The sequence below is a fragment of the Corvus hawaiiensis genome, chromosome 5 (genome assembly GCF_020740725.1).
Source record: "Corvus hawaiiensis isolate bCorHaw1 chromosome 5, bCorHaw1.pri.cur, whole genome shotgun sequence".
NCBI lineage: Eukaryota > Metazoa > Chordata > Aves > Passeriformes > Corvidae > Corvus > Corvus hawaiiensis.
Window position 1 is genome coordinate 30,765,631 of NC_063217.1, and position 26,598 is coordinate 30,792,228.

General features: G+C 40.3%; 2 protein-coding genes across 3 annotated transcripts in view; both read left to right on the top strand.

Moving 5' to 3' along the window:
• MICU3 (mitochondrial calcium uptake family member 3) overlaps nucleotides 1-8,243 on the top strand; it is a 54,235-nt gene extending 45,992 nt beyond the window's left edge. Inside the window, exons 14-15 of one of the 2 annotated variants that reach the window (XM_048303132.1) lie at nucleotides 415-489; nucleotides 6,332-8,243. In XM_048303132.1, the coding sequence (XP_048159089.1) occupies nucleotides 415-483 (69 nt within the window). In that variant the 3' untranslated portion in view covers nucleotides 484-489; nucleotides 6,332-8,243. The remainder of the gene's footprint in view (nucleotides 1-414; nucleotides 490-6,331) is intronic. The other variant, XM_048303131.1, reaches the window with a different exon arrangement.
• Nucleotides 8,244-15,980: 7,737 nt separating this feature from the next.
• ZDHHC2 (zinc finger DHHC-type palmitoyltransferase 2) overlaps nucleotides 15,981-26,598 on the top strand; it is a 38,110-nt gene continuing 27,492 nt past the window's right edge. The window contains exons 1-2 of the mRNA XM_048303089.1: nucleotides 15,981-16,169; nucleotides 26,411-26,437. Of these exons, the coding sequence (XP_048159046.1) occupies nucleotides 16,004-16,169; nucleotides 26,411-26,437 (193 nt within the window). The 5' untranslated portion in view covers nucleotides 15,981-16,003. The remainder of the gene's footprint in view (nucleotides 16,170-26,410; nucleotides 26,438-26,598) is intronic.

The window sequence follows — 26,598 nt, forward strand, 5'->3', positions numbered from 1 at the left end:
TTAGTACCTTAACTTGAAACCTTGTTTTTGTCTTAGTAGTTTGAAATAATCTCATATGTTAAGCTGCCATCAAGTGGTCAGTCAGAATATTGCCATAAATTTATTAAAAATATTCAGACATGAAAAGCTTTAGTTTTGCTTACTGTTTAGTTAAAATAATTATTTCCCTTTCTTTTCCCCAAATTTAAAAATATATAAGAAGATTCCATTTCCTTTACAAATTCTATTTTTAAACTGAAAGACTTGGAACTTAATGACTAAATGGTAAACATTTTGCATAACACATACTGTACTGTATCTCCTAGCTATTTGTCAATTAAAGCCATTTTTTTGTATTTTCATGATACTGTTGTCTTACGCTTACCCCTGGCTGCCTCCACATGTTGTCTGCATCTGCGCACTTCTGCTCCACAGGGCTACAAACCTATACAGAGGTATACTACTTTCAAATCCTGCGTGAGGAAGGAGCTCTATAGCAGATAAATGACGGTATGTGTTAGCCACCAGTCTGAGTGTGCTGGCATGCCTGCAGGAATGGCTGAGTGTTGAGCTGTCACTGCTTTGTTTCCTGTTCCAAAACTCAGGAATAGGTTATATGACTGCAAGCAATGTAGTAGCTCAAGGCATCACATTGTGGGATTGACTGAAGCAGTAGAATTTTATCCTGGAGCTGGTAATGACTGACTCACACTGTCACTGTTTTGTAAGCCAGCTGCGATTTTGTACTGTGTTTGGAATTAGGAAAAGTATTCTTTCATAGTTTCTGTTGCTGTTTTCTGTCTGTCCTGTTACCCCTTCTTAAGTAATTTCTCAGGTACTTATAGCTAATAAGTAGTTACCAAGGAAGATTGTAGAGGCAGATTTTTCTGACTTTCAGTGACTGGATTCTATTTTGATTTATACTGTTACATTCTTGAAAGCAATAATGTATTATTGGTTAAATTAATGCTGTACCAGCAATTTTGAAAAATCAGCACTGTGTCCACACATGATCACCATGGCTGTTTTCACATATTCACTACATGAGTGTCCATTCGTGCAATTCAGTTGTACTGGGGGTTTTGGTAAATACTGAGGTGCACGTATTCTGTAGCCATATTGTGAAACTGTCACACAGTGGACACAGCAGATGCTGTGTTAGTAGACATTTCTCCTCTTACATGAAGCAAGAGTTTGTTCCTTTGCAATTCAAGGGTTTTTCCTGTTTCCATGTAAAGACTTTGCAGGAGTTGCTATGAAGGCTGTTGGCTCCCAGATGTATTTTTTACAGAGGGGAGGAGCAAAGAGATGTACGCCATGACGAACAAGGCCCCATGGCCAGTGGTCTGCTCTGAGTGACCCTGTGAGGGGTACAGCACATCTCATGCTCCTGATCCAGGAGGGTTTGACTGTCATTCCCCTGCTGTTTTTAATTCTGAGGCACAATATTAAGCTGAGATTTTTTTGTTCAATAACCATCTTCAGATGGCTCCATACATTGTAATATTGGCCTTCTGAGTCTTCCTCTGTTCTGTCATATGCCTCTCCGAGCACTTGTATCTGATTATTCCTTCCTTCCTAACTCTGAAATAGCATGTCAGGAAAGCAAAGCGAAGCACCTTGGAACCTCTTCATCTGGGGGGATATCTGGCTTCCATCAGCAGTGTAAAATCTGAGTCTGTAAGGATGAGAGGTGGGGTCTCTTTACCCAGACTGGTAGCCCATCAGCTCTCCAGTCCCACTACCGTTTTCTTTTGTAGACCCCTGCGCAAGATAGGCAAGGGAGAGGGAATGTATCTGAAGTATTGACATGTTCCTGTGTCACAGTATGTCATGTAGCACAAACCATGTTCTTTGGAACTTCTCAGACCTTTTTTTTTTTTTCCAGTGAAGTGTCACATCTTTTGAGCAGGCTGGTCCTTTGAAATTCAGCAGTAGAGATGGTTTGGGGCATGTCCAGGGGTACACAGCTGGTTTGTCCTACTAGAAAGATGAGTTCTGTTTGATCTGCATATGCTCTTCCTCCTGTATGTGTAACATTTAGCACCCATAGGATTATGTCTTTATTATTTTGATTAACTATTAACACTTTTAAAATTATGCTTCCTTTTTAGTATTATAAACCTAATACTGAAGCATTGTACTAATATGTGAGGGACAGAACAGGAAATTTGATCTTAATAAAGCGTCTGGTTTCTCCACCTTACTAATGGGAAGTGTAAATGACTAATAAAGTCGTTTAAACAACATTTTAGTAATCCAAGTCACTAGTCACGTGAGAGGAAAGTCATGGCTTTAGCTTAATCTTCTGACTTTCAAAGCTTCCTTTCTTCTTTTCTCATGTAATTTTAAAAACAATTATTAGGAGTACTTCGTCTTTTTGTCAGAACCCACATTATAGTTGCATTGTTTAAACTGTAAACTTTCCAAGATGTGGAACAGCTCTTGCAGGAAACTGGCAAAATGCTACACAGTCATGATGCTTCCCTAATCATTTCAGTGAAGGGTATGTGACCAAGTACAAGAAAATGCAGTGACACAAAGGAATCCAGTGTCTAATCAATAGAATTATCTTGGTGACAAAAAGAGAGACTGTGGTAAAAGCATCAAGTGTACATACATCAATCACCACCTTGTCAGATCTAAATTCAGGCACTAAATTAATTAATTCATATACTGAGATGATGTAAACTGGGAAAAAATGTACCATGGAGATTTATAACGGGTGATGTTTTATTCTGTATAAAGTCATTTTCCAAAAAAAAATTGAATTACAGTATGTCTACACTACCCATTTGGAGACAGAGAAACCAGGTTAGATGTCAGGGCATGGACTTGGCTACAGGCAGCCTCACTGAGTTAATGTAGAGGCTGCTGGTTATTTACCCTGTTGTGCTTCCCACCTGGAGCTCCTGGATGCTAGTACCAAAATTACTCTTGTACGCAAGCTTGCTTGAGTAGGTCTGTAACAAATAGCTGTTGCTTGTGCACTGAAGAATACAATGTAAGCCTTGTATGTATAAAATTCCCTCTTCCCTGCTGACACATTAGTTCGCTACTGCTCTTCACTTGAGCAAGTGCTTCTTGTCTCTTAACACGAGTCAGGATCACAGAATTGTTAAGGTCAGGAAAGACCTCTGAGATCAAGCCCAGGCATTACAGTGACAGAACCAGTTGTTAAGAGTTCCATTTTGTGCAAAACATTGCATAACTCATAATATTTCTTCAGATTTGTTGTAAGCTTCTACCAAGGTTCATTGCAAGTGCCAGTTAATGGAAACAGAAACTTTAGCGAAGGCATGTGAAGTGATTTGGTGAAAATAGTGTGGAGCAGAACAGAGATAGTTCTGTCTTTGCCATACATCGTGGAGTGAAAGTGGATTTATATAATTCTAAAAATCATTATTTTCCATTTAGTGTGTAAATTGAAAAGATAATAAAAATGGAATAATTTGATTTGAAATTGAACAATTTCAGTGGGTAATTAAATTTCAGTCTGATGTCCAAAGAAGCACATAAATGTACATGAAATACAAAAATCAGCTGCAACTACATCCCAAAGTTAGGTGCAGTGCAACTACTATTAATTTTTCCAAATATAAATGTACAGTTCATTGTGCTTTGAAACATTGTGCTTTTCTACAGTAAATGTAGAACTCTGGTGAAGGAGATTAAGATACTTGGCACGCTTACCACAGATAATACCCTGCTTTGAATCTGCACTCTGAAAAGTGGTAAACAGCACATTGTGCTGTATGTCACGTATCTCCAAAATGCACTAATGCCATTATTCCACAGTGTAAAGAATGTTGTACGTGTATAATAAATAATGAAAATTTCTCCTTGGGGAATAACTGTACAAGCTGTGTGTGGCCCCTGCAGGGCATACAGCCTGACTCGAATTGGCAGGTACTTCTTTGCACACATTGCAGGGAGAACTGAAAAACATGTTTGTAGAGAACTGCCTAACAGAGCATGGAGCAAAGCTCTGCTTTGAATGTCGTGTGGAAGGATTATCTAGGAAGTTTCTAACAAAGCCCTTTCAAAGTTAATTTCCAAAAAGGGATGCTAGAGACCAACTTACAAAGGGATTACAGTCCATTTAAAGTACTGTTCGCTAAACTATTTGTGTGCTCAGTAACTGTAATAGATACTTAGGCCATAACTGTGATTTTATTGACTACTGAAGTATTGAAAGTAACTATTACATCACAAATGTAAATCTAGAAATTAATTTCTGTGTACTAGTAATTTTCTGAGCATCTTAAGATTTTTTGTATTAAAATAACTGATTTCTAGATGGTCTGAATATTGTGAAGTTTCAAAATTTCTCATTAAAAGCTTTTAGGAGGTAATGGTTAATAGCTGAAAAGAGTACCTTGAGACTGACTGAGGAAGGAAATTTCTTTTGAAAAAGACATGAAAAACTGAAGCATGGATTCAGAACCTCATTTCCAGCCATTTCAACTATAAATTGCTGTCTTTTGTAAACACTTCCTTCTGTCAAGTGAGATTAAATTTGTCATGTAGCTAATCTTTTTAAAGCTTTAAATTTATATACTTTCCTAGTACACAGCAATTGAGTACATCTATTGTAAAAGATAGCTTTAAAAAAAACAAAAGCGGCTGTTGCTTACTGTTTGAAGAGACTTTTGCTTACCTCTTCTCTAAAGCAGAGAGGTGAGAAGTGTGTGATTAGGCACACCTTCCTGACTCATCTTACAAAAGTAACTGGAAATTGCAGAACTTGCACTTTTGATCCTAAACCTGACAAGAAACTTAAAAACATACCTGGATACAGTGGGAGGAGATTATTCCAGTGAAAGGCAAAAGCACTGCAGAATGAGTGGACAGACTGTTCCTTCTGCGGATTTGGTGCACTGAGAGTAGGTACAACAGTGCACACATTAGAAATAAGTACATTAGAAATAAGTAGATGAACAGTCAGTGTATTTCAGCATTTCTTTTAATGACTTTCATGAACATTTCTCTGAACTTGTTTCATAAAATAATAAATGCATATCTTAAAGCACAGGTTAGTAAACAATATGCTTTTGTTAAATAATGCAGTGCAATTTGCAAGTAATGCATTTTTTCATGAGATTGACTATAAATCTCAAGTAAATTATGCATTCATCTAATATTTCTAATATTTCATTTAACATCTGTATCATATACTACTGTGGAATAGATTGTTTTCTGCATATTTACAACTTCTCTGTAAAATTCTATGCTTTCTAATTAAACAAGATGAGGGATAAGAATAAATAGATGTAGGCTTCACTGTCTAATGGTGGGTTTTAATGTACTGCAGTGTGGCAATCTCTTTAACACCTTCACTCAGTTCAACCAAAACAAGATATTGGACAGTCTCTCACCATGTGTCCTGGTTTTAGCTAAGAGCAAGTTAATTTTCTTCCTAGTACCTGCTACAATGCTGTGTTTTAAATATAGGATGAGAATACTGTTGATGACACACTGATGTACTGGTTGTTATGAGCAGGACTTACACAGAGTCAAGGACTTTTCAGCTTTTCACCCCACCCCACCTGTGAGGAGGCTAGGTGTGCATAAGGAGTTGAGAGGGGACACAGCCAGGACCCCAAGTGGCCCAAGGGATGTTCCACACCATGTGACATATGCTCAGCATATAAACTAGGAGCAAAGTGGCTTCTTTCCCCAGTTATTCTAATTCTTAGTATCTCTCCATCTTTCTACACTTGCTATGAAAATAGACTTGTGGAGTTAGGAACAGAGGAAGAATTAATGAGATCCAGTGATAACTACAGATAGTATGGAGCACAGAGCAGTGCATCTCCCAGGCCAGCCCTTGGCCAGATTTCCTCTCCATTCAATTGACAATTATTCATGTTGCTGAACTACAATGCACTTTAGGATTAAGGTAATCTAGTATAAAGAAGCTTTCATGTCATCTGCCTATATGGTATTTGGCTTTTGCTGGTACCTCAGTTTAATGAACATCAATAATTTTCTATGCTTTTTGTTTGGTGTCATAGGTGAACTTTTTAGTACAGTGTCAATACAAAGAAACAAGGAGCAAAACTAGAGAGGGAGGTGGACATACCTGAATAAAGAAGAAATACTTTCTTGCATCTTTTAATATAAATAGGCTATTTGTTGAATGCTAACTGTGTGCTGTGAGGTGAGGATGCCTTTTGAATACTTAACCTTTGTATGGATTTATGACCCTCATTTTACTGAAGTAAATTTGATCTCTCATTATTTTAATATTCAAACATCTATCTAGTGTGTATGAGTCTGAAAAAAATTTAAGGTAGAATTAAGGAATTTAGTGAATGATATCTTTTTTCCAATTATATGTTTTTCACAGGAGACTCCAAAGTATGGTTGGAAGGAATATTACTCTTGTGTGATGACTGTAACCAGTGAACATCTCAGAGATCTATGGAAGCAATTTCGGAGACGAGATATGCTGAGATAAAGGAAGAAATCAGGATTATCTGCACTGGCTAGAATTATTTATTCCCATGAATTCTTAATGAAGAACAAATTAACCCAGGTGAATTGTGAATCTTCCAGCTGCAGTACAAAACACAGAACTTCTTTTCCATTTAGTGTAGTGATCATCAACTCCTAAAACTGCTTTTCATTATATATTTTATTTAATTGATGAACTAACTATGCCACATGAGTGGCAGAAGCCTTTTTTTGTAAGAACACCTTTTGAATATTATTTTTTATTATTTTGAGATAAATTTGTCATTTAAAAGAAAACAAAAATAAGTCTTACACCTGGGCAGGAAGATGTTTGGCAGCGAAGAGAAACTGCCTGCATCAGCTTAGACTGTGAATTTGCTTTCAGAAGAGCACTATTTAAAGTTTGTGCTAAAGTGAAAATGAGACTACTTCAAGCATCATAACATTATATATGAGTTGAATGGACAAATTAAACTCTTAGAAGCTGTTATTTTACAAAGAGAGTAAAGCTGTTACAATGATAATGTGAATGATAGGTATTTACCTAAGAAAAGTACTGTATGGACTATAATGTTCAAATTCTCCAAGTCTTATTATTATGTTTATGAATTTATCCTTTAAAAAATAGTACAGATTTTAAGATGTCTTACAAGCAGTATGTCAAAGAAAAGTCAAAATGTTCAAATTCATGTAACACACACTTTGTAATATTTATTATAAATTTTATTGCCATACACTGATATGTTTCTGGTAGAGTACAAATTCATGTGTTTCTTGTGAATAGTGCACTTTTATATGAAGTGGCACTGAGTAGAAGTTATAGTTGTCTAATTTGCTACTCCGGAATGCAGTATCTGAAAACTAGATAAATAGCTTGTGTTTGTGTCAAACAGAAAACCAACAAAACGTGAATGCATGTGGCAGTACAGAACAACACTAAGTAATATTACTTGAGTATTACTTGTTTGATATTCAGCAACAGCATTTTTCCTTACTCCCTATTAAGATTATTGTTAGGTAGTAGGAATTAAATCCACACAAACAATAACACATATTTCTTACACCCTTCTTGAAAAGGTTCACTGGACATTGAATAAATCTGTATCTGTTTAGGAACAGACTGTGCCTTGAAATACTTTTAGCTGAATACACACATACTTAAACTAATGTCAAAAAATTGTCGTCAGAAACACAAATATTTAGTAGTCAGACAATCAGAACTAAAATAATGCTTTTAAATATCTTACTACTCCATATACATGAAAGAAAACTTTAAAAATTTATTCAATGCACATGTTCTTCAGTTACCATCTTATATGTAATGTGAATAGATGTATGGTATCTGTGTAACAGTGCACCTAAGTTTAGAAATGCTTAATTTATATTAAGATTTATCTCTCACAGAAAAATCAAAACAAAATGAGAAGGAAGCTTTTTTTAAGAAATGCCACACTGGGAATTGTAGAAAAAATATGTGCTAAGTGTGGCTTTGATCTGAAAAAAAACCCCAAAACCCAAGCCAGTTCAGAAAACTATCAAAGGATGATAGTTCAGTTAATATTTCATGATAAATAAATTCAAAATTTCCACCTTGGTGTCCTTAAACTACTGACAACAAGAAAAAAATGAAATGAATTGAGATAAAGGTTCTTGAATTGACACAGCAGAACACAGATAAGGTGCAATCCCTGTGTAATCATTTAGGGAATCAACTGTATTCAATGTATCGTCTCGGTACGCAGAACTGTCTCACTGCTTCTTGTCAGCATATGCAAAACCCAGTTTACTACTTCAGTGATGAAGGACAAAAAAAAGGGAAGAAAACGTTGGGAGTCACTGAAGGGGTTCCTGTCCTTCCTTTTCATTCATGACTTCCCACTCACAGTGATCCTCCCCTTGGAGGAAGCAGCATTACCATCACCATTTTGCTCTTCCACTGCCCTAGGCAATAGTGCACTTTGCTTTTATGGCTGGCTTGAGGCAATTTTAGCATTTTTCTATATATTTCCTATCTATAGTTACTTAATATAAAATAGAATGTGAAAGTGTCACATTAGTTTTTAAGACTATTTTTTCTTCATGTTTAATAATGTTATTTAATATAAATATGAATATATACATATAATATTCTTGTTTATTTCAAAATAAATGCACTTGAAATTAATATTCTTTGCAGTGTATATAATTAAGATTCTTTTGTCATAATAATTTTTTTTTTTTGGTAACATGAATGTATAAGCACTTTGAATTAGAGCATCTCACTATCACAAAAAAATAGACTTGTTTCCTTCTTTTAGTCATCTCTTTAGATACCTTTGCTTTTCAGCCACAGAATTCTGCATAAAAGACCTGAAAATGCAAGGACAGGTGAAAACAAGGCAGGGTAATGGCACATGCCATCTGCTGTAGAGGCACCCCTCGGATAAGCAACAGTCACTGGGCTCAATAAAACCTTGTTCAAAATCTGCAAAATTCCTGGCAGCACAGAAAATGTGTATGCTGCAACTGCATTATGTAAAAAGTTGCATAAATTAAGGTTTTGCTTAAAACCAGCTCTTGTTCTCCTCTGTAAGTTGGGAAAACTGTAATGATAAAAGTAAATATTCAGAGGATGCTTAGGAACTGCCCACAGATGCCTAGACCAGCTGGGATAAAATGAGAACTAGCAAACCTTCAGCTTTGGGTAGCCTTGTGATACTAACCAACTTTTGTCTGAGCTGTGATGAGCTCCTACTTCCTGGTAGAATGTCCTGTAGAGCAGGCTGCTCCCTGAGAATCTGCTGATGTTTAAGATCACAGTGGCAGTTTCCCTCCTTGCACATTTTAGCAGTAAGTGGATACAAACTCCTTCCACTGTAGATTCCTGCTTTGTATGACATAGAACGTTATCAACCTGAAGGAAAAAAAAAACTACTGAACAGCGACTTTCAGCATTTTGTTAGTCACACTGCCTGGTTTCTGTAGTTATTTGATCTCTTCTTCTCCACCTAAATATCAGGATACAAATGCATTGAAATAAAGGGGAAAAAATTATACAGAAATTTTTCATTTTGATTTGACAGTGTGATACAATGATCATTACCTAATGATGTGCCTTGCTCTCTTGTCCCACTGAGGATATTTTCAAGACAGTTTCTAGTAAAAGAACTGTAGACTAATACTTGCAGAAGGAAAAGAATCAGACCAAAAACTCATTGTTCAAAAATGAATCTGGAACTAATTTGTAGCAATACCAAGTTTGAAATCCCCTTAAAATCAAGCCAAAATTTATATGAATATTTTCTAATTTGTGTGAGGTCTGAATGTACAATATTTTTCCCTATATCTGAGAATCCATGAAGGCATTTGGCACCCTGAACCTGTCAGCAGATAGTGCCCTTGGATATATTGCATTTTTTTTCTTACACATACAATTTAATACATGAGGATGTGCTTTAATCTTGAATGGGTAATGTTAATTTTCACCACTAGTTTGACTTACAAATTCCTCCCACAGATGAATATTATAATTAGGTAGTAGCATTACATAAAAATACTAGTACCCACCTGAAATTTTTTTATTAAAATACATAATTTTGTACATATAAATATTCATAGAAAAAGCAATATATTACACCTGGGATTTTTTAACTCTAACCCTATTCAGAAGCTACAACCTAGATTCGAAAGAGTACGACCCTGTAAAAATAAACTTTCAGTTATTCAAATCTCTGCAATAAAATACTGAGTCTGAAGTTAGTTACCTAGGCTTTACAAAAAATGCCCTTGCACTTGGAAACCATCTGACAAAACCCAGTATAAGGAGCAGAGACTGGAATCCAGAAGTCTGTGTATTACCACAGTCCTAGGCCCTATCACCGTGTCCCGCAGCCGTAGGGAAGAGGAGGAGAGAAGATCCAGCAGACAGGAATTGTGCAGCAAGATTGATTTAATTATTTTACAAACTCTTTTATAGACTTTTTTCTTCATAGTCTAATTGGACAAAGGACCAGCCACCCCTTGGGGGTGATTGGCTAAAATCCTAAAACATCCATTGTCAAAATATTTTTCTACTATACCATAAACAAGACTTTTAAAGGCTGCAGCTGTTTCATTGTTTACATAACTCTGCTACCTCTTCTGTGAGAGAGAAAAGTCTCTCACGGACTTAGAAAATAGCAAGAAAATCCTTGCTAGCAGCATTTTTGTATCCATATCTATGCTGTTTTGGGCAGATGCCCTAAGAGCCTGCTGAAGCATTTACTTTCTGTGGTGCTGTGAACCCTGCGGCCTTTTTGTATCATTTCATGAAGACAGAGTACAAATTACCAAAACTGGCTTACAGAGTGGCAGTTAAAACATTTCCATGGGAAGTGGAAAGAAAGAAAATGTGGCTGTTGCTACATTTTGTGCAGACATACTATGAGGATCCCCAGCAACAAAAAGCACTAACATAGGCAGGTATTTCATCCCTGGACAACTGCCAAACCTAGATGTATAACCAAGGCATGGAGTGGCTCAAGTCTGTCAAGGCATTTCAGGGCATTAGCTGTAAGAGTAAGTTTAAATTACGCCATCTGGGGGGGGGGGGGGAAGTTATCAGATTGATCATTTTAAATTTAGATGTCTGCTTTTGGAATCAATCATTAAATCATGTAACTTCTACTCCAAAGGGCAGAAAGCACTGGAACGGTGCACACAGCATGGGATAAGGTTTCTCACATACAGCTCTTGAAGGGTTTTCTACTGCAGGGGTTTTGATTTTTGCCTAAGCAGAGACTTGCCTTAGGGCACTGTACAGGTCTCCATTGCACAAGAACTAGTGCTGATTGGAACTGGTTTAGCTTTTTCCCATGTTTCCCACCTTAGGGCACTGTACAGATCTCCATTGCACAAGAACTAGTACTGACTGGAACTGGTTTAGCTTTTTCCCATGTTTCCCACCTTATGTGACAAAGGGAAAAGCAGCAAGGGAATGAAAATTCCCAGATGAATGCATCTGGGAAAAAAACAATGCCAGGAAAAAATTACTGCTGAAAGGGACAGAAGAGTGGGTGGATAATAAGCCCAAATAAGGTTTGAAAAAACTTCCTTGAAGGCAGACTCTGACAAATACAGTATTGTATCAATACAGAGGTAGGAATCAAGAAATTTGAGGAAGGAATTGGAGAAGAGTTAAATGTGCCTCCTGTGGAGAACCAGGCAAATTGCCACAAAAATTAAAGAAAAAAACTCAAATGACAACAGTTAGGTTTGGGTATCCAAACAGTTGCAAATAATTAAGTACCGAGCCAGGATGAGAGGGAGAGCAACAAGTTGAATACATCTGGGCCAGCCCTTCAATTAAAATGCATTTAACAGCTATGAGACTAGAAAGGCTACTCAACTACTTATTTTCATGTAGCTGGGAGCCACGAATTACACACAGATGGTCCCTAACTCCAGCTGGGATGCAACATACATTTTCTAGCTGATATGCCAGGGATGTTGCAGAGAGATTTCTTTTCCTGTGTGTGGTAAGTGTGGTCCAACACTCAAACATTCTGGAGAGAAGCAAGCAGCACAGTCACTGTCAGGAAGGCCCAAGAGCATCCCTGCAGAGCTGGCTGGTTCACCTAATGAGTGCTGTGTGCCTGTCAGTCTGCCTGAGTGTCTTCCTGCTTCTAGCTGCTGCTCTGTGTATTGCACTTGTGTGAAAGCAAATACGTGTTTTCCTGTCCTACCCTCCCTCCTCCTCTTGCCGCTCCACTGGATACATGGGACGTAGTGGGGGAGGAAGTATTCCACCGTATCAGATTGTTTGCAGAGAAGAGCAGACCCCCCTAGACTTGCAAAGGAGTAGTTTTTAATTAGGACTGCATGCTAAGGGTGTCACGATGCCTCCCTTCAGAAAGAGGCACGGTTTCCACTCCCCATTCTGTATCTGAACGCAGCTGGAATCTACCTGTCAGAGCATGTGGAAGGAAAGAGCGCCTGCTTTGTTAATGTAATCTGATGAAGGACCAAGTGGGACGACAAAGGGAGGAAGCCAGACATATAGATGTACAATGCACCCGAAGAACACTCACAGAGGCAACAGCAGGGACAGCCCCAGTCAGCCAGAGTGCTTGGCAAGGATACGTGGAGCGGGAGGATGCTTGTTTCAGAAGACCAGCTGCACAAGAACCTTGTCAAAATGCAATGAGCACCAAGCTGGACAGCTGGTGATTTGGGGACCATGGAGCAGGTAAGAAGGTCTGGGATCTGCAGGGGTATCAGACAACCAGGGAAGCCACACCTGTACTTGGGGATCTGCAACAATGCATGTGCTCGTGAGGGTAGAGGGGAGAGAGGTGCATGTGTTTTCACTAGTGACTCTCAGCCCTGTCAGCCAAAGAGGAGAAAGGGACTTGGCTGTTGCTACTTGTGTGAGCCCTGTGCAGAGGTGCTGCTGAAGTTGCTGCTGGTTGAGCAGGAAAGCAGCAGCCACCTTCACCTGCCTGGGACAGAGACACCAGGTCCCCATGCTGGGCTCCAGCAGGGAGGAGGATGCCCAGCCCCAGAGCTATGGGTGGCAACTCCTCCCTTTAACATCCCTTCGCACAACTGGGTACAGAGAATAGTCAGAAGTGGTCATGTTAGAAATACCCAAATGTATGCCAGGACAGACACATTTTTAAAAATCTACCAGCAATAACTTGCATATACCTTGCCTGAGGGGAAAGCCTAAGTGGTACCGCTTATGACAAGAACGTTTCGTTTCGATTTGCCAAACACTCAAGCTGCCTCCTCAAACCCCACCTTCCTTCAGCCCAGCTCCTGGTGAGAAAATTACCTTCATTTCCTCTATCTTTTTCTTATGAACATTTCATACAAACAGCAATAAACTGTGCCCCAAGTAATCTCTCTCACTGTCGAGAGACAGCCCAAGTACACTGATTTGGGAAACCTGTCCATTAATACCTAATGGTTTAGGTTATCCCAGGATTTACTTCTGCCATAACACAATGCTCCTTTGAATATGCTTGCTCTTGAGTTTTTCTGCTGCTACCTAAAATTTCTGCAGGTCATACCACAGAGGGAAGAAGAGAAGGAAAGGCACAGAAGAAAGGGTCTCTTGTGACCCAGCTGGAGAGTGATGAGAGTCATGGAAGAAATAGAAAATAACTATGGACATGAAGGAGAGCTAGAGAGCCCATGTCCCTGGGGAGAAGACACAAGGACAGGAGAGAGGGATTCTTTACAGTTCTCTGACCAAAGGATGCTCCAAGGTAATTGAGAGTGTTAGTCAGGGCAAGCTTTTTTGTTCCATCTAAATTAAAGTGAAGTTTGCCTGTTTATTTCACTAATTTTGAACCAGAATGACCATGATTTTGGAGCTACAGTAAAGCATGCGTTATAGTAATTATTCATGTAATTACTAGCTTATGAAATAAGAGAATTCTGATTACTGTGAAAGCTGAGCAGTGAGCAGAGGGTGGTAGTGACCATGGAAAAGGTAGAAAGCCCACTTTCATGAAGGGATAATGAAAAGCTTCTGAACAGAAATTGTAGGATAAAATTTAAGGTCTTCGTAATACATCATCTTTTTATTCCCACACCTGGCAAACTGCCACCTCTCTATATGCATAATATTTTATAATAACTATGATTCCAAAGAATAAATTACTATATTACAAAGTTTTCCCTGGCATGTGTTGTTAATAAGCCCCGTCTCACACAGAGCATTTTAAAATGGTTTACAGGAGAAATCTTTTCATAGACCCTAAGAGGATGCAAAACTTACTTCATCCATACATACACAGCATGCAGTTGCAAATTTCTCATGGTACAAACATGTCTCCCTGGAAACACAGAACACAATAGATGCACTGTCCTTGGTACCTGAGAGAGGTCACTGTCACATATTTCCAAATAAGTGTGAAAAACCATCAAATGAATGAAATTGCCTTCATTTCTTTTAACTTTCGCCTGTAGAGCAGTTTATTTATATACCTTCAGGCAGTGGTAATTTTATTCCTTATGCTTTTAAAATCTGTGTTGAATAATCACAGATGTTTTCATTAAAACATAGTAAAGTCAAATCCTTTAAATGTTCTATTAAAATGCTGGCCTCAGCAATGACTTCCACAATTAATTAAGGTAAAATAAAATGCTTTTATTGTCTACATCATGTTGGTTTCAGTCCCTTTACTCTTGTTTTGAGAAATACAGTACGCAGGAATATCAAATCTAGTTTTTCAGCACCGTTCACTGTATCTTTACCTTTTAAAGTATAATACATAATTCCCCATTATGCAGAATCTTTTCTGAAATTACTATGTTCCAATCCTTTGGGGGCATATTTCATTCATTTCTCTACTGTAATAACCATACATTGAGGAGATGGTTTTGCTGAGCCCTTCAGAATGACATATGAGTCTTTTTCCTGAATAGGCAAAGACGATTTACTGCCATGGGATATATCTTATTCCTCTTGATACATCATCCTGTGTTGGTCACAGCTTGATCTTACAAAAAAAGGGGTGCATGGTTTTGCATCACATAAAAACACTGCAGCCATATGGTCAACTTCTTTTTTTGTGTCTCTTCAACAAACATACTATAGCTACTCCATTTCCTACTCTGGAACCTGCCAGCACACCTACTATTGGTTCTGCCTTTTCTCCAATATTATTTTCCTCTCTTGCAGCCTTTTTCTCAATCAATACCAGTTGTATGCCTTCCAGGTAGCGATTACTTATCTTCATGCCTACTCTCCTGCGTGAGATATTAGACAAGGTTTATTTCAAAGTCCAAACCGATTTTAATCAACCAGCTCCTTCCCACCTACTGCACCACCGATGCTCTGAAAGATTCTAGCAGATTGCAGAAATACTACAGGCCGTGCTCGACATTTCCGATTTCGCAATGGTAATTCAGCAACGATTTGGGTGCACATACTGTAACGCAGGCTGGGTTTACTGTGATCTTCACAAGCGTTTCGTTATGATGACTATAACGTAAAGCCTTTCGGGGAAGGGTGAGTCAGCATAACCCTCTGCCACCTTCCCCTGCAAGAACGGCCACCAAAAGCCCCAAGCCAGCCACGCCTGGCCACCGTGGCCTCCCACCGCCTCTTGCCCGCCAAGGCACCGCCGCCCGCAACACTTGTGGTTCATGGTACTCCGAACCTTATTTGCAAACGAGGCAGCGCTTTTTGTCACCGGGTGTTTTAAAGCACTTGCAGGGCGGTGTTAAGCGTCACCACCCCCGTTTCAGAGGCGGGTGAGCCGGGGATGCAGCGTCGAGCACCGGGCGCTCCCCGCCCCAGCGCCCCGGCACGTGGCGGCCGCCCGAGGCCGGAGCCGCGACTTGCGCCAGAGGGGCCGCTCCGCCGCTCGGCCCCGAACTTCGCGGCCGTGCCCCGCGCGCGGCAGAGCCGGCGGGTCCCCGAAAGGACGCTAGGGGCTCTCGGACGCCTCTTCCCCCACCGCCCTGCCCTGCCCAGTCCGGGGGGAGCGGCGGGCGGGCGGTGGGAGGAGCGGCCGTGCCGGGAGGGTGGGGCCGAGGCGGGCTCCGGCGGGGAGCGCGGCCGGGGCCCGGGCCCCCGGAGCGGGCGGCCGGGATGCGGTGCGGGAAGATGGCGACACCGCCGCCGGCAGCCGGGGCGCCGGGCGCTTGGGGTGGCGTGCGGCGGCGCTGCCAGCGGCTGCTCTACTGGGTGCCGGTGCTCTTCATCTCCAGCATCCTCTGCTGGTCCTACTACGCCTATGTCACCCAGCTCTGCCTGCGTGAGTGCTGCCGCGGCGGCGGGGGACGCGGGTGGGCGCCGCCGCTCCTGCGGGGGGAGCGCAGCCGGGCGGGACGGGCACGGGCACGGGCACGGGCGGCTCTGTTGTTTGTCGGCGCCGGGGCCGCCCCCGGCTCTGCTGCTGCCGCCGTCGCCACGCCCGGACCGGGGCTGGGCTGGACCGGACCGGGCCCCTCCGCGCCCCGGCCCCCTGGGCGGGCGAGGGACATCCGCGGTACCGGATCTCCCCCGCAAAACGGGGACGCCTGGTTTCCACTTCCACGCGAGGAGGGAGCCGGGCGCACAGGGTTTTTCAGAGGCGTGAGTTTCCCTCCGTGGAGTGCGCAGAGTGTGGCCGGTCCCAGCCCCGGACACTGGAAGCGGGACCGAGCGTGCAGGGGGCTGAGCGCACACACACACACGTTCAGAGCTGTTTGGGGGCCGAGTGGAAGCAGGAATAGGTAGCAGGAAATCCGCGAGTCTCGCTGTGCCACTCTTCAGTCGTCTAGAAAATGCCCGGCTGTCACAACTTCTTGATCTCTTCTTTGTCATCGGCAGCCTGCATTACATTGGAATCATCCTGACCGCTCACCTTGGCACCTGATCCTTAGCGTCAGGCGGATCGTTCATCACATACCGGAGACTGGGTGTGATATGAGTCGTTGTGTGAATTAGAGTAGCCGAGCCAGAAGGATTTATTAAACGACCAGCTCATCAGCCTCTCTTGATTTGGAGGGTTTTTTCCTGATTTTGGTTTCTGTTACGGTGTATTTTGTATAAAACCATTGAATCTGAATTTTAGAGGCTAATGTGTGGCATACTGATGTTTCTGTAACAATGTCATAATAAGGCGCAGAGGAATATAAGTTAGCTGTACTTAGTCTTCAGCTGTTCACGGTGAAAATCTCAGCAGTCTAGTACCTTATTTTTGATTTTTTTAAAATTGTATACAGAAAACTGATAGGATTTTTGTCCTACAGGTGCTTGGCTGAATAGTTGAGAAATTAAGCAAAAAGTGATTGCCAAGCCTACCTCCTCTGTTTTTTGAGGGCAGTGTCAAGACTTGGTGTAGTTCCTGTACTGGAGGTTAGGCTTTTTGCATTTTTCTTTTCCTCACTAACAGCATTCAGATCTGTTAGTTTTAAACATCACTCTTCAATGAAGTGGCTGTGCCCTCATGTGAGGAGGAATGAAGTGTCTGCCTCCAGCACAAGGAAGTAAATTATCTGCAGGGTTCTGGGAGTTGACTGAGCAAGCCTGGAAAGGAGAGCTGTAAGCTGACACGAGGAGGGCAGGGATGTTCCAGGGAAAAGCCACTCTGTAGTTAATGGCCTAATGTATGCAGCCTTGTGGTAGGTACAGTAGGCTTGTTTTGAGCCCTACTCTTTCAGTGATCGACTATATAATTCTGCATAACTGTATAACAGAGGAAGATGGGATTTTAGCTTACCAGAAAGCAGGTACCTCTTAAGGAAATGACATGCTTGAAACTTGCTTCGAACTATAAACTGGGGTTCAGTGTTCCTTAAGAACCCCTCAAAGCAAAAGGCCTGCAATGGGAGGGGGAGGAAGTGGAATCCTAGGGCTCAGCTAAAGCATCTTTTACTGAATTCCTTTCTACGGAATTTCAAGGGTGATGTTTTTATTTGTTTGTTTTGTTTCCCACCCACCCCCACACCTTCCAGTGGGAGCTGGCTCACCAGTTTTTAAATTCAGCATAATAGTCATCCACAACGTCCACTAATTCCATCTTTTATCTATATCTGGGTGTTTTCCCTCATTTTTGGCATACTGAAATACAGTAAGCTTATGTCTTGTCTTACTAATGAATATTTAGTGTAAACAACAGAAGGAATAACTAACAACTCTGGGAATGAAAGCCAACGGCAGGAATAGACTGTTAGCATTTCATTGCTTTGAAGCCAGCCTGTCTATTCAGTGCATCTTTTATTCCTGCAGCACTGAATGCTAAAGAGGACGTATATAGCCGGGGTTTCTTCTGCAGCTTTCTGTCATTGAGGCTGACAACATACAGGGAACAGTGTTAACCATTGTGCAATAGGACTTAGCAAGGACTTTGCAATGTTGTAATGTAAGTGGTCTATTTGAGCTTCTAGTAATGAGAAAGTGTTTCACATAGTATTTTGAATGGGTTTGTGGGGTTTTTTTTGTTGGGGTTTATTTGCTGGGGGTTTTTTTTTGTGATTTCATCTGAGCATTATAGGAGAGACAATTTTTTTTTTTTAAAGAAATCTGCTAAGCTGATTCCTTATATACCGAAAGCTGAGTAGTTACAGTATTGAGTAGCATTTTAGAAACAAAAAATGGTTTTAGAAACAGAAAAATGAATGCACTGTTTTTAACGCTAGTATTGCCATGTCTAGAGTTCTGTCTCTTTTGTTCGGGGATTCAGGTAAGTGCTCATGCAGCTTTAGCCTTTAACAAGGGGAAAGGTGTTGAACGCTAGCAAACAGTTCTTTCTGCTGGATATAGAATGAATACTGGAATTAAATGTGTATTTGAGTTGGTCTTAAAACACCCAACTAAAAATTGCTTACCCCTAGTCCAGTGCCATTCTCTTGATTTTGCCAGTATCATCATCTCACAACCCGTCTAGCAGTAGTACTTCTTTTTTCTGAATAGCTTCCTTCTTGTTTAAAATTATTGGGCCTTTAAGTATTCCCTCCCTTAAAAACTTGAGTGTGTTCGTGAGAACCTGAGGGGTACAGATTTGTTGCCCTTTCTCTAAAAAAGATGGGGAAATCCAGGCGACACACAGTGAGTACAGTGAACTTTGATAGCTCAAGCTACTGAAATTTCAACCTAAGACACACGGAACAACAGTAGCATGAAGTACAAATGAAATACTTTACCCCAGCACCTGTATCCATGTGTCTATACTTAGAAAATACACGTTGGATTCAGTGTTTATGAAAACCTGAAAACGAACATTCAGTGTTTATTAAAATCTTTGCATACTTCATATGCAAAGAAAAAAAATTATTCTTATATTTCCCTTCTTAGTTACCTCTCTAATTCAGGTTAGCAGAACCATAAGGAGCTTGGAGGAGTTATCCACTCCATGATTTAGGTAAGGCAGAACCAGTAGTTACTTGCAGTTTCTGACAGCTGTTTGTCAGAAATGTTCTTGACAAATGTGGATACTGAAATCCTTTTGTTTTGTTTTGTTTTCCTACCAGTTCATGATTTGGAGGTGCATATCAGAAAGAAAACGTAAAAATTTGACAGTGTTGTGACAGATGTTTTTAGTAAAAATAACAGCTTAGCTGATGAAAGGGTTATCCTGTAGATATCCTGTATCCAATAGAAAATGGATGTTTATGTTCAGTTTTGATCCATTTTTATATGTCACTAATTTTAATTCAAAGGATAGTGCTCTTGCTGAGGGAATGTCAGAAAATGCAGCTTGAATTTGTAATTTTGAAGAAGGAAAATAGATTTGCTGTGGAACAAATGAGCAATAAGCATTTTGTGACTACTCCAGTGAAGGGAAAGGGAGGAAATATTGCCACCTGGTGAGTGATTTGCCTGATTTGGAAAAGAATAAATTACTTCAGCATAGCTGAAGAGGGGGTACAAGATGACATTCAGAGTACTGTCAGGAATGCTCATAAGTCACATCTTTGGTATTTTTTGTAGAATGTGTGACTGGTATCTCTCCACAGCTACATTCAGAATGGAACAGACAGCATGGAATGACATCCAGTTGCTAAAGATGTTAATGATCATGAAAGATTTTTGCTGGAAGATCAGATTGATTAGTGCTGAATTGAGGTTTTTGACCCTGTGAACCATCAGTGGACTGGAATTATAACAGAATATAAAGCTGCTTAATTCATCACAGTTTAGAGGCAGAATTAATACATGCCCTGTAGGCTTGGCATAGTGTCATCAGGGCATCAGAAGTGGCAGAAAGTACGGCGATAGAAGCTGATTGGGGGGGGGGGGGGGGGGGGAGGGCAGGGAAACTAGAAATAAGGAGTTTGACCCAGGATTTGGTCATCTGGATTTGAGCTCTTTGCTCAGTATGTTCTCCAGATGGATTACAGGATTTATGGTACTTGCAGTTTATGTCTTGTAACCATCTAGAGCTTAGGTTTGGCTATAGAAATACAAGTACATTGTAACATTGCAGTTGGCTGTTGTCAAATACTGGTTAAATACCCTGTCTGCACATTAGTTGCTAAGGTACAAAAGTACTTTGGTCAAAGAAAGTTTGCATTTTTATTTCATATTTTGGAAATACTGCCTTTTTTTTTTTTTCCCCTCTTCTGAGATCTATGGTTACTTTTAGAAAAGTTTCAAAACTGGTGACTGAAGTAGAATTGGCTTCTGAATTATAGCCAGCAGTGCTCCTGTGCATTTCCCAAATTTCGTTCAAATGCTTTCTCAGACTTCCAGAGGCAGCTGCCATTCTACAATTCTGAAACAGAGTTGAAGTCTGTGTTAAGCATGGCTGGTTATCTCTCCATGTAGTGCCCAGTGTATACATGTAGGATTTGTGCCTTGAAATTAAACCGTGACTTGAAGTTGAAAACGTAAGGTCTGTGGTGAAGATACAGATACTAGACAAGATTATGTTTTCAGGTAAAGGTTTAACACTGCTTGATACACAACTTTAGGAGATGTTCTTGTCAGGGTGTACTCTTTGCTGAAAAGTGTCTGGCTCTACAACTTTGGTAGAAGGAGTTTTCATTCTTCAGTCTGTCTATGTGACTTGGAAGGTAAATGGGAAGTTTGTAAAGAAGAAAGTTTAAGTAAATTCTTGGTCATACCCTATACAAAAGCAGTGGTTTTGTGACCTTATCTACAAAGGATCCAAATAGCAACTTCCTGCTCGGCAGGTGGACAGTGATGCACTTTGATGGGCACAGGGTTAAAATGAATCTTCTGAAACATTTGCAAATACCATCAAATGCAAATGTAGCGGGTAATTGATGACTACCTATGCTAACGTTAAATATCCCAGAAATATTTCCATTACTTTTGTTCTGAAGCAAAGCACTGGTGGCACCTTGTCACTCTGAATCAATGCAAATCACTGCTCTGTCTAGCAGAGAGGTAGGATTTTATTGCAAGCACTGATACTTTTACTAAAGGACTATTGCAGGCAGTGACAGAACACTTGTCACAACTATAAAACACTTTTATGTGTGCACAGAGCTGGGTTAAACTGCATCTATAGATCCGTGTTTTACAGCTTCAAATATACTATGAAGATAAAATACGTACTTAGTTTTGTGAATCAGATCCAAGATGTTAAACTTCATCAAAGTTTGAGAGAACCAGCTATTTATAGATGTGGCTGCAGTGTCTCTGAATCAGATGTATCTTGCTTTCCCATTCCAAAGATTTAAATATTTTAAAAATATACATAAAATATGAAAGCAAAAGTTTGTATATCCACTTTCATCACAGCTTTAAAAAATTGTTTTCTTTCATTTTCTTTTTTTTTTCCTTTTTTGTAAATCTAGCCATTACGTTTACAGTTCAGAAGCCTTGGGTTTAGAAGTCAAGCAAAATGTAACCTTACAAAACCAATGCACATTTTGATAGGAATTTTATCTTTCAAAATCTTTTAGGGTTTGTGATAGCAATGTGTCTTATCATGTGTCTTAACTATGTGGAGATGGATGTCTACCTAGTTTTTACATGGGTGAGTGAGAATAAGGATTTCTAGAGAAAATGAGTGGAAGTTGAAGAAGTGGGAAATCCACTTAGTCTGACCCAGTGTGCAAGGTGCCTAGTGATGCAGCTTGTCTTCCTAGCAAACTAATTTGGTGATGGAAACCATCCTGGACTTTTTACGATCTTTTGAAACATAGCATTCTGTCATCATTGCAGTTGTTCTCTGCATAGCAGGCTGCTTAGTGGCATTGACTATTGAATGTGCTGTTCTTGTTTGTGGCTGCCTGTGGCTTGGGGCAAGCAGGGAGCAATGTTTCTGACTCAGGAAATTGGCATCTACATTGGCTGAAACCCTGCGTCTGTCCCAGCCTGGTCCCTAATTCTGATGAGCACCATCTGCAAGCTGTGTAATGAGCCAGAGAGGCTCTAATGATGTGACAGTCTGCTAGTACTGAACTGTAAATGGCATCCTGATGCTTTAGCAGTGGAAGGGTGACTCTTAATGAAATTGGCCCCTGCAGTATCTCAGGCAAACAAAGCTGTAACTTTTTAATGATTTCCTGAAGACTGGTCATGTTTTTATAATTATTTCAATCTCTGAATGTACGGGAATATCATTCCATTTTGGTCCCAAAGGGATTTACCATTTGCTCCCAGAAATTGCTTAGCAGTTGGGATTGCCATGTCCTTTGTGTTTATTTTAGTCATCATAGACATAAATGCTTTTTGCCCTTATTATTTCTGTGCTATTTGACTATCAGTAAGTGTATTTGCAGCATTTCAGCTGATATTTATTAATGACAGAACACACAGTCTGACCTAGTTTTCACCACAGTGAGTGTAACCCCTTGAAAGAGAAATGAGAAAACTGCCAGAAATACTGATAAAAATTATTCAGAAAAGACTATAGTCTTTTAATTCATCACAGTTTAGGGGCAGAATTAATACATGCCCTGTAAGCTTGGCACAGATCAAGTACTATTGAATAATATAGTAAAGTTGTATCACTGAATCTACTGAAAAATAAAAAATTTGGTTTAAATAAACATATCATGTGCTATTCAGAAGGCAGGGAAAATAGCAAACATTTCCTTGCTCAAATCAAAAATTAGAGGGTTTTTTCATATTAGAAAATTATTTTCCATTCTCTTAAATAATATGATTTTAGTGTGATCTTAGGGTAAATGTCTTGTAGTTACCTTAAGAAGTCTTTGTATTGTGGCCATTCAACAAATAGAGAAAGTATAAATCTTTAGGAGAAATCTGAGAGAGAGTTTGATTTGTAAGAGCCATTTTTTTTCCTGTTGGTCAGTTCTGCCACGTTGGTGCAAAACAAACAGTTCCCCCACCCCCCCCCAAAAAAAAAAAAAAGGACAGCAACCAAACAAAAAAAAATCCCAACCAACCAAAAAAGCCCCCCACACCTTCATTTCCTCTCTGGTGCTGTTGTATTGTAGATGCTTGTCCATTACTTTCCCACACACTATACCTCCTCCAGGGAGCCTTTGTCAGAGGTGATTTAAAAAGGTGTAAGCAGAAGGACTGGTACTTCACTTCATGAGGTTTATTGGATATCTTGCATGTTCCTTTGTGTCACTGTGTGCAGGAGTGCTTGCTGGGCAGCGCAGCCAGGCTCCTTGTAAACACCAGTTGCAATATGTGTGAAGAAAAATGATGGTAAAATTGAAAGTACTGGCATCTCTTTTCAGCCTTGCCCACCTCCCTCTGCTTTAGTCTCTTACAGTGCTTGCAACTCAGGAGTGTATGAAATAACTTTTGGTCTATATTCCTTGGTAAAAGAAATTAAAATGACAAGATATATATAATAAAACCCCAAAAACACGTTCTCACCCTCCTGGGATTAACTGGACATCTCTGGGCACTTGTGCTTTAGCCTTCGTGGTCCTGACTGTCAGGAGCATTTGACTCCCAAGCTAGATACTGGAAAAGCTGAGAAGACAGTCCTCTGAGCAGATGTAGACTCTGAGGAGTGCATTTCTTTCTGGAGGTGGACAGAAATTTGAAAAGCTTTAGGTTTGCTGTCTGGTAGAAATTACTACATTTGGATTTGTCTGTCCTTTAGTTATAGGCATTGTGGAAAATTTAGAAGTGTCAGACACATTAGTAAATGCATTTTATCCAAAGATAAGGGGTAGAAAAAAAGATTACAATTGCTTTCACAGCAATGTTCTATGCCATTTCCTTGTAAGGAGAGAAAAATACCACAAATCTTTGTGAAAGCTGGTGAAGTAGATTTTGTTTTGAAACTGGTGATTCTGCAATATATGTTTGGCTGTGACTTTTTAATTAGCAGAGAGTAGTTATTTCAAGAAGACTGGCAAAATTTCTGCACACTTTGCTGACCATTCCAAGTGGAGAAAGAAAATCAGAATATGAATAGTAGCTAATTTGTCTTAATCTGAGAACTCCGTCACTTTTAAATTACACATCAGCTCTGAAGATGTCTTTTGTTTCGTAAACAATCACCTGGTGGATGACTATTTTCTTAAAATTTTACAGTTCTTGTACATTACTGTAGGGGAGCATGTCTGCTCCTCAGAGTCAAATGTGTATATATGTTCCCTCCGCTTCTCTGGCAGTTGGATATTCTAGATGGATATTCAGCTCATCAAATTCTAAAGATTTCAGAAAACTGAGGGCATAATATAGTTTACTTTATAGTGGCTTATGCAACTTCTGTGGTGTCTTTCTGATTTTTTTGAGGAGCTTTATAAACATGGTTGCTTACTGTTTTCCCTCAGGTGAGGTAGGTGCTTGTTTTGGTAGAGCTGTAGTCAAACCTCCATTTTAATAGACATATTTTATAATTACAGAATTGTGGAATAATTCATGTTTGAGAGGACCTCAGCTCATCTAGCCCAACCTCCTAATCAAAGCAGGGCAAGGTGTGAGGTCACACCAGGCTTGAGTCTTGAAAAACTTCAGTGGTGGAGGCTGTGCAACATGTCTGGACAGCTTCCTCCACTGGTGGATGATTCTCATGGTGGAAGTGTTTTTCCTTGTATCGATTCTGATCCTTTCATTTCAACTTACACCTACTGGCTGTCGTCATCCCACCCTGCACCAGTATGAAGAGCCCAGCTCCTCAGTGCCTCCCCAGAGGTCCTGTGAGGCCCTCCCAAAACTATGTCTTCTCAAGGCTGACAAGCCCTGGCTGTGCAGCCTCTCTTTAGAGGATGAGTCCCTGCCAGCTTCATCACTCCCTGCTGGACTTGTCTCTTTGTTGTACTGGGGGGCTCAAAGCTCTGCAGTGTTCTGGATGTGGGCTGATGAATGCTGCTGAGAGGGGGATAAACCCTTCCCTTGACTGACCAGCAATGCCCCTGCTGATGGAGCCCATATGGCTCGTGGCCTTTTCTGCTGCCCACCAGCAACTCCATGGCTTCTTCCAGAGAGCTGCTCCAGGCCAGCAGTCCCCAGGCTGTGTCACTGCAGGGGTGGCTTCTTTACGGATGCAGGACTTTGCCCTCACTGAATTTCATAAGGGCCCCATTGGTTCATTCCCCCAGCCTGTCGTCATCCCTATGGATGGAAGTCCTGTACATACCAGCTGCTGTCCCCAGGGTGGTGTCACCTGCAAACTTGATAAGTGTTCACTCTTCCAGAGGATTAGTTAAGGTGTTGAGCAGCACTGGTCCTGTGGTACACCCTTGCAATGTGGAAGATGTTTAAATACTGACTTCAACTCAATCACCAAGCCTAAGTTTAATCCATCAGTCAGATGGCATGGCTGTTGGGCTTTTCCATAGGAGTCACCTTGTGCCTGCTGCTTGAAGACCAGCCTTGTGCAATCATTTTTATTAGGAAAACAAGAGTGGATGAGAGTTCTATGTATCTACTCTCCTGTTGTAGGCAGTGTATCACAGCTTGTAGAATGCTTAACTGGGATGGATAAATCTGTGGTGGAGTGGTTTGGGTGAAAAGAGATTTTGATCACTTGGGAGTTTCTGATCTCTCTGAGATACCTGTTGTGGGATGGCTACTTTTAAATAATGTGACCAAGAGTGGAAAATGCAGTCAGGGATCTGTGTGCTCCCCTCCATGCCTGACATACTTGCCCTTTCTCATTCTCTTATTATCCCCAAATCTTGTAATCAACAGGCAATTTCTTAAAGGAAATGCAACTTTAGTCTACTTCCAGATTTTATGCTTTGGAAATCTAAGGTATCACCAAGTATTGCTGGCAAAACCAGTTCTGGAGTCTGATACCTCCTCTTCAAGAACAGAACATAAAGAGTGAAACCTGTACAACCACAGTTAAAAGAAATAACTGCTCTTTAGAGATGGCTTTTCTTGGATTAAACTTTGGCAGCTTCAGATAGATGGAGATCCTAGTTCTCAGGAAATGAGCCTGGGAAGAGGAGCCAAAAAACCTTATAAGCAATTGATATTGTGTACCTATTCTTGTGATAAATGTAGGCAGCATAAAAGCTTGGTAGTGTGTGACCTTAAACGTGTATTGTTTGATGATTACTCTTCCATCTTTGGTTGAAAAAACAATTTTAAATACTGAGTTACAGTATTTTCTATTTAAACTTTAATTTTTATTATTCCCTTTTTTCTTTTTTTCAGTGACAATGACAAATATTGGAGAAAAAGGTAAGATTTTTATTAGATGTTTATAGATGTAATTCATATATAAGAGTAGAACAGTAGTTTACCAGTAGAATTGAGAAACACTAACTTAGAGCTGTTGGATTTGTATTTGTTCTGTTCCTCAGCTCCTTTTATTATCCTGGTATTCCTGAATACTGCTTTAG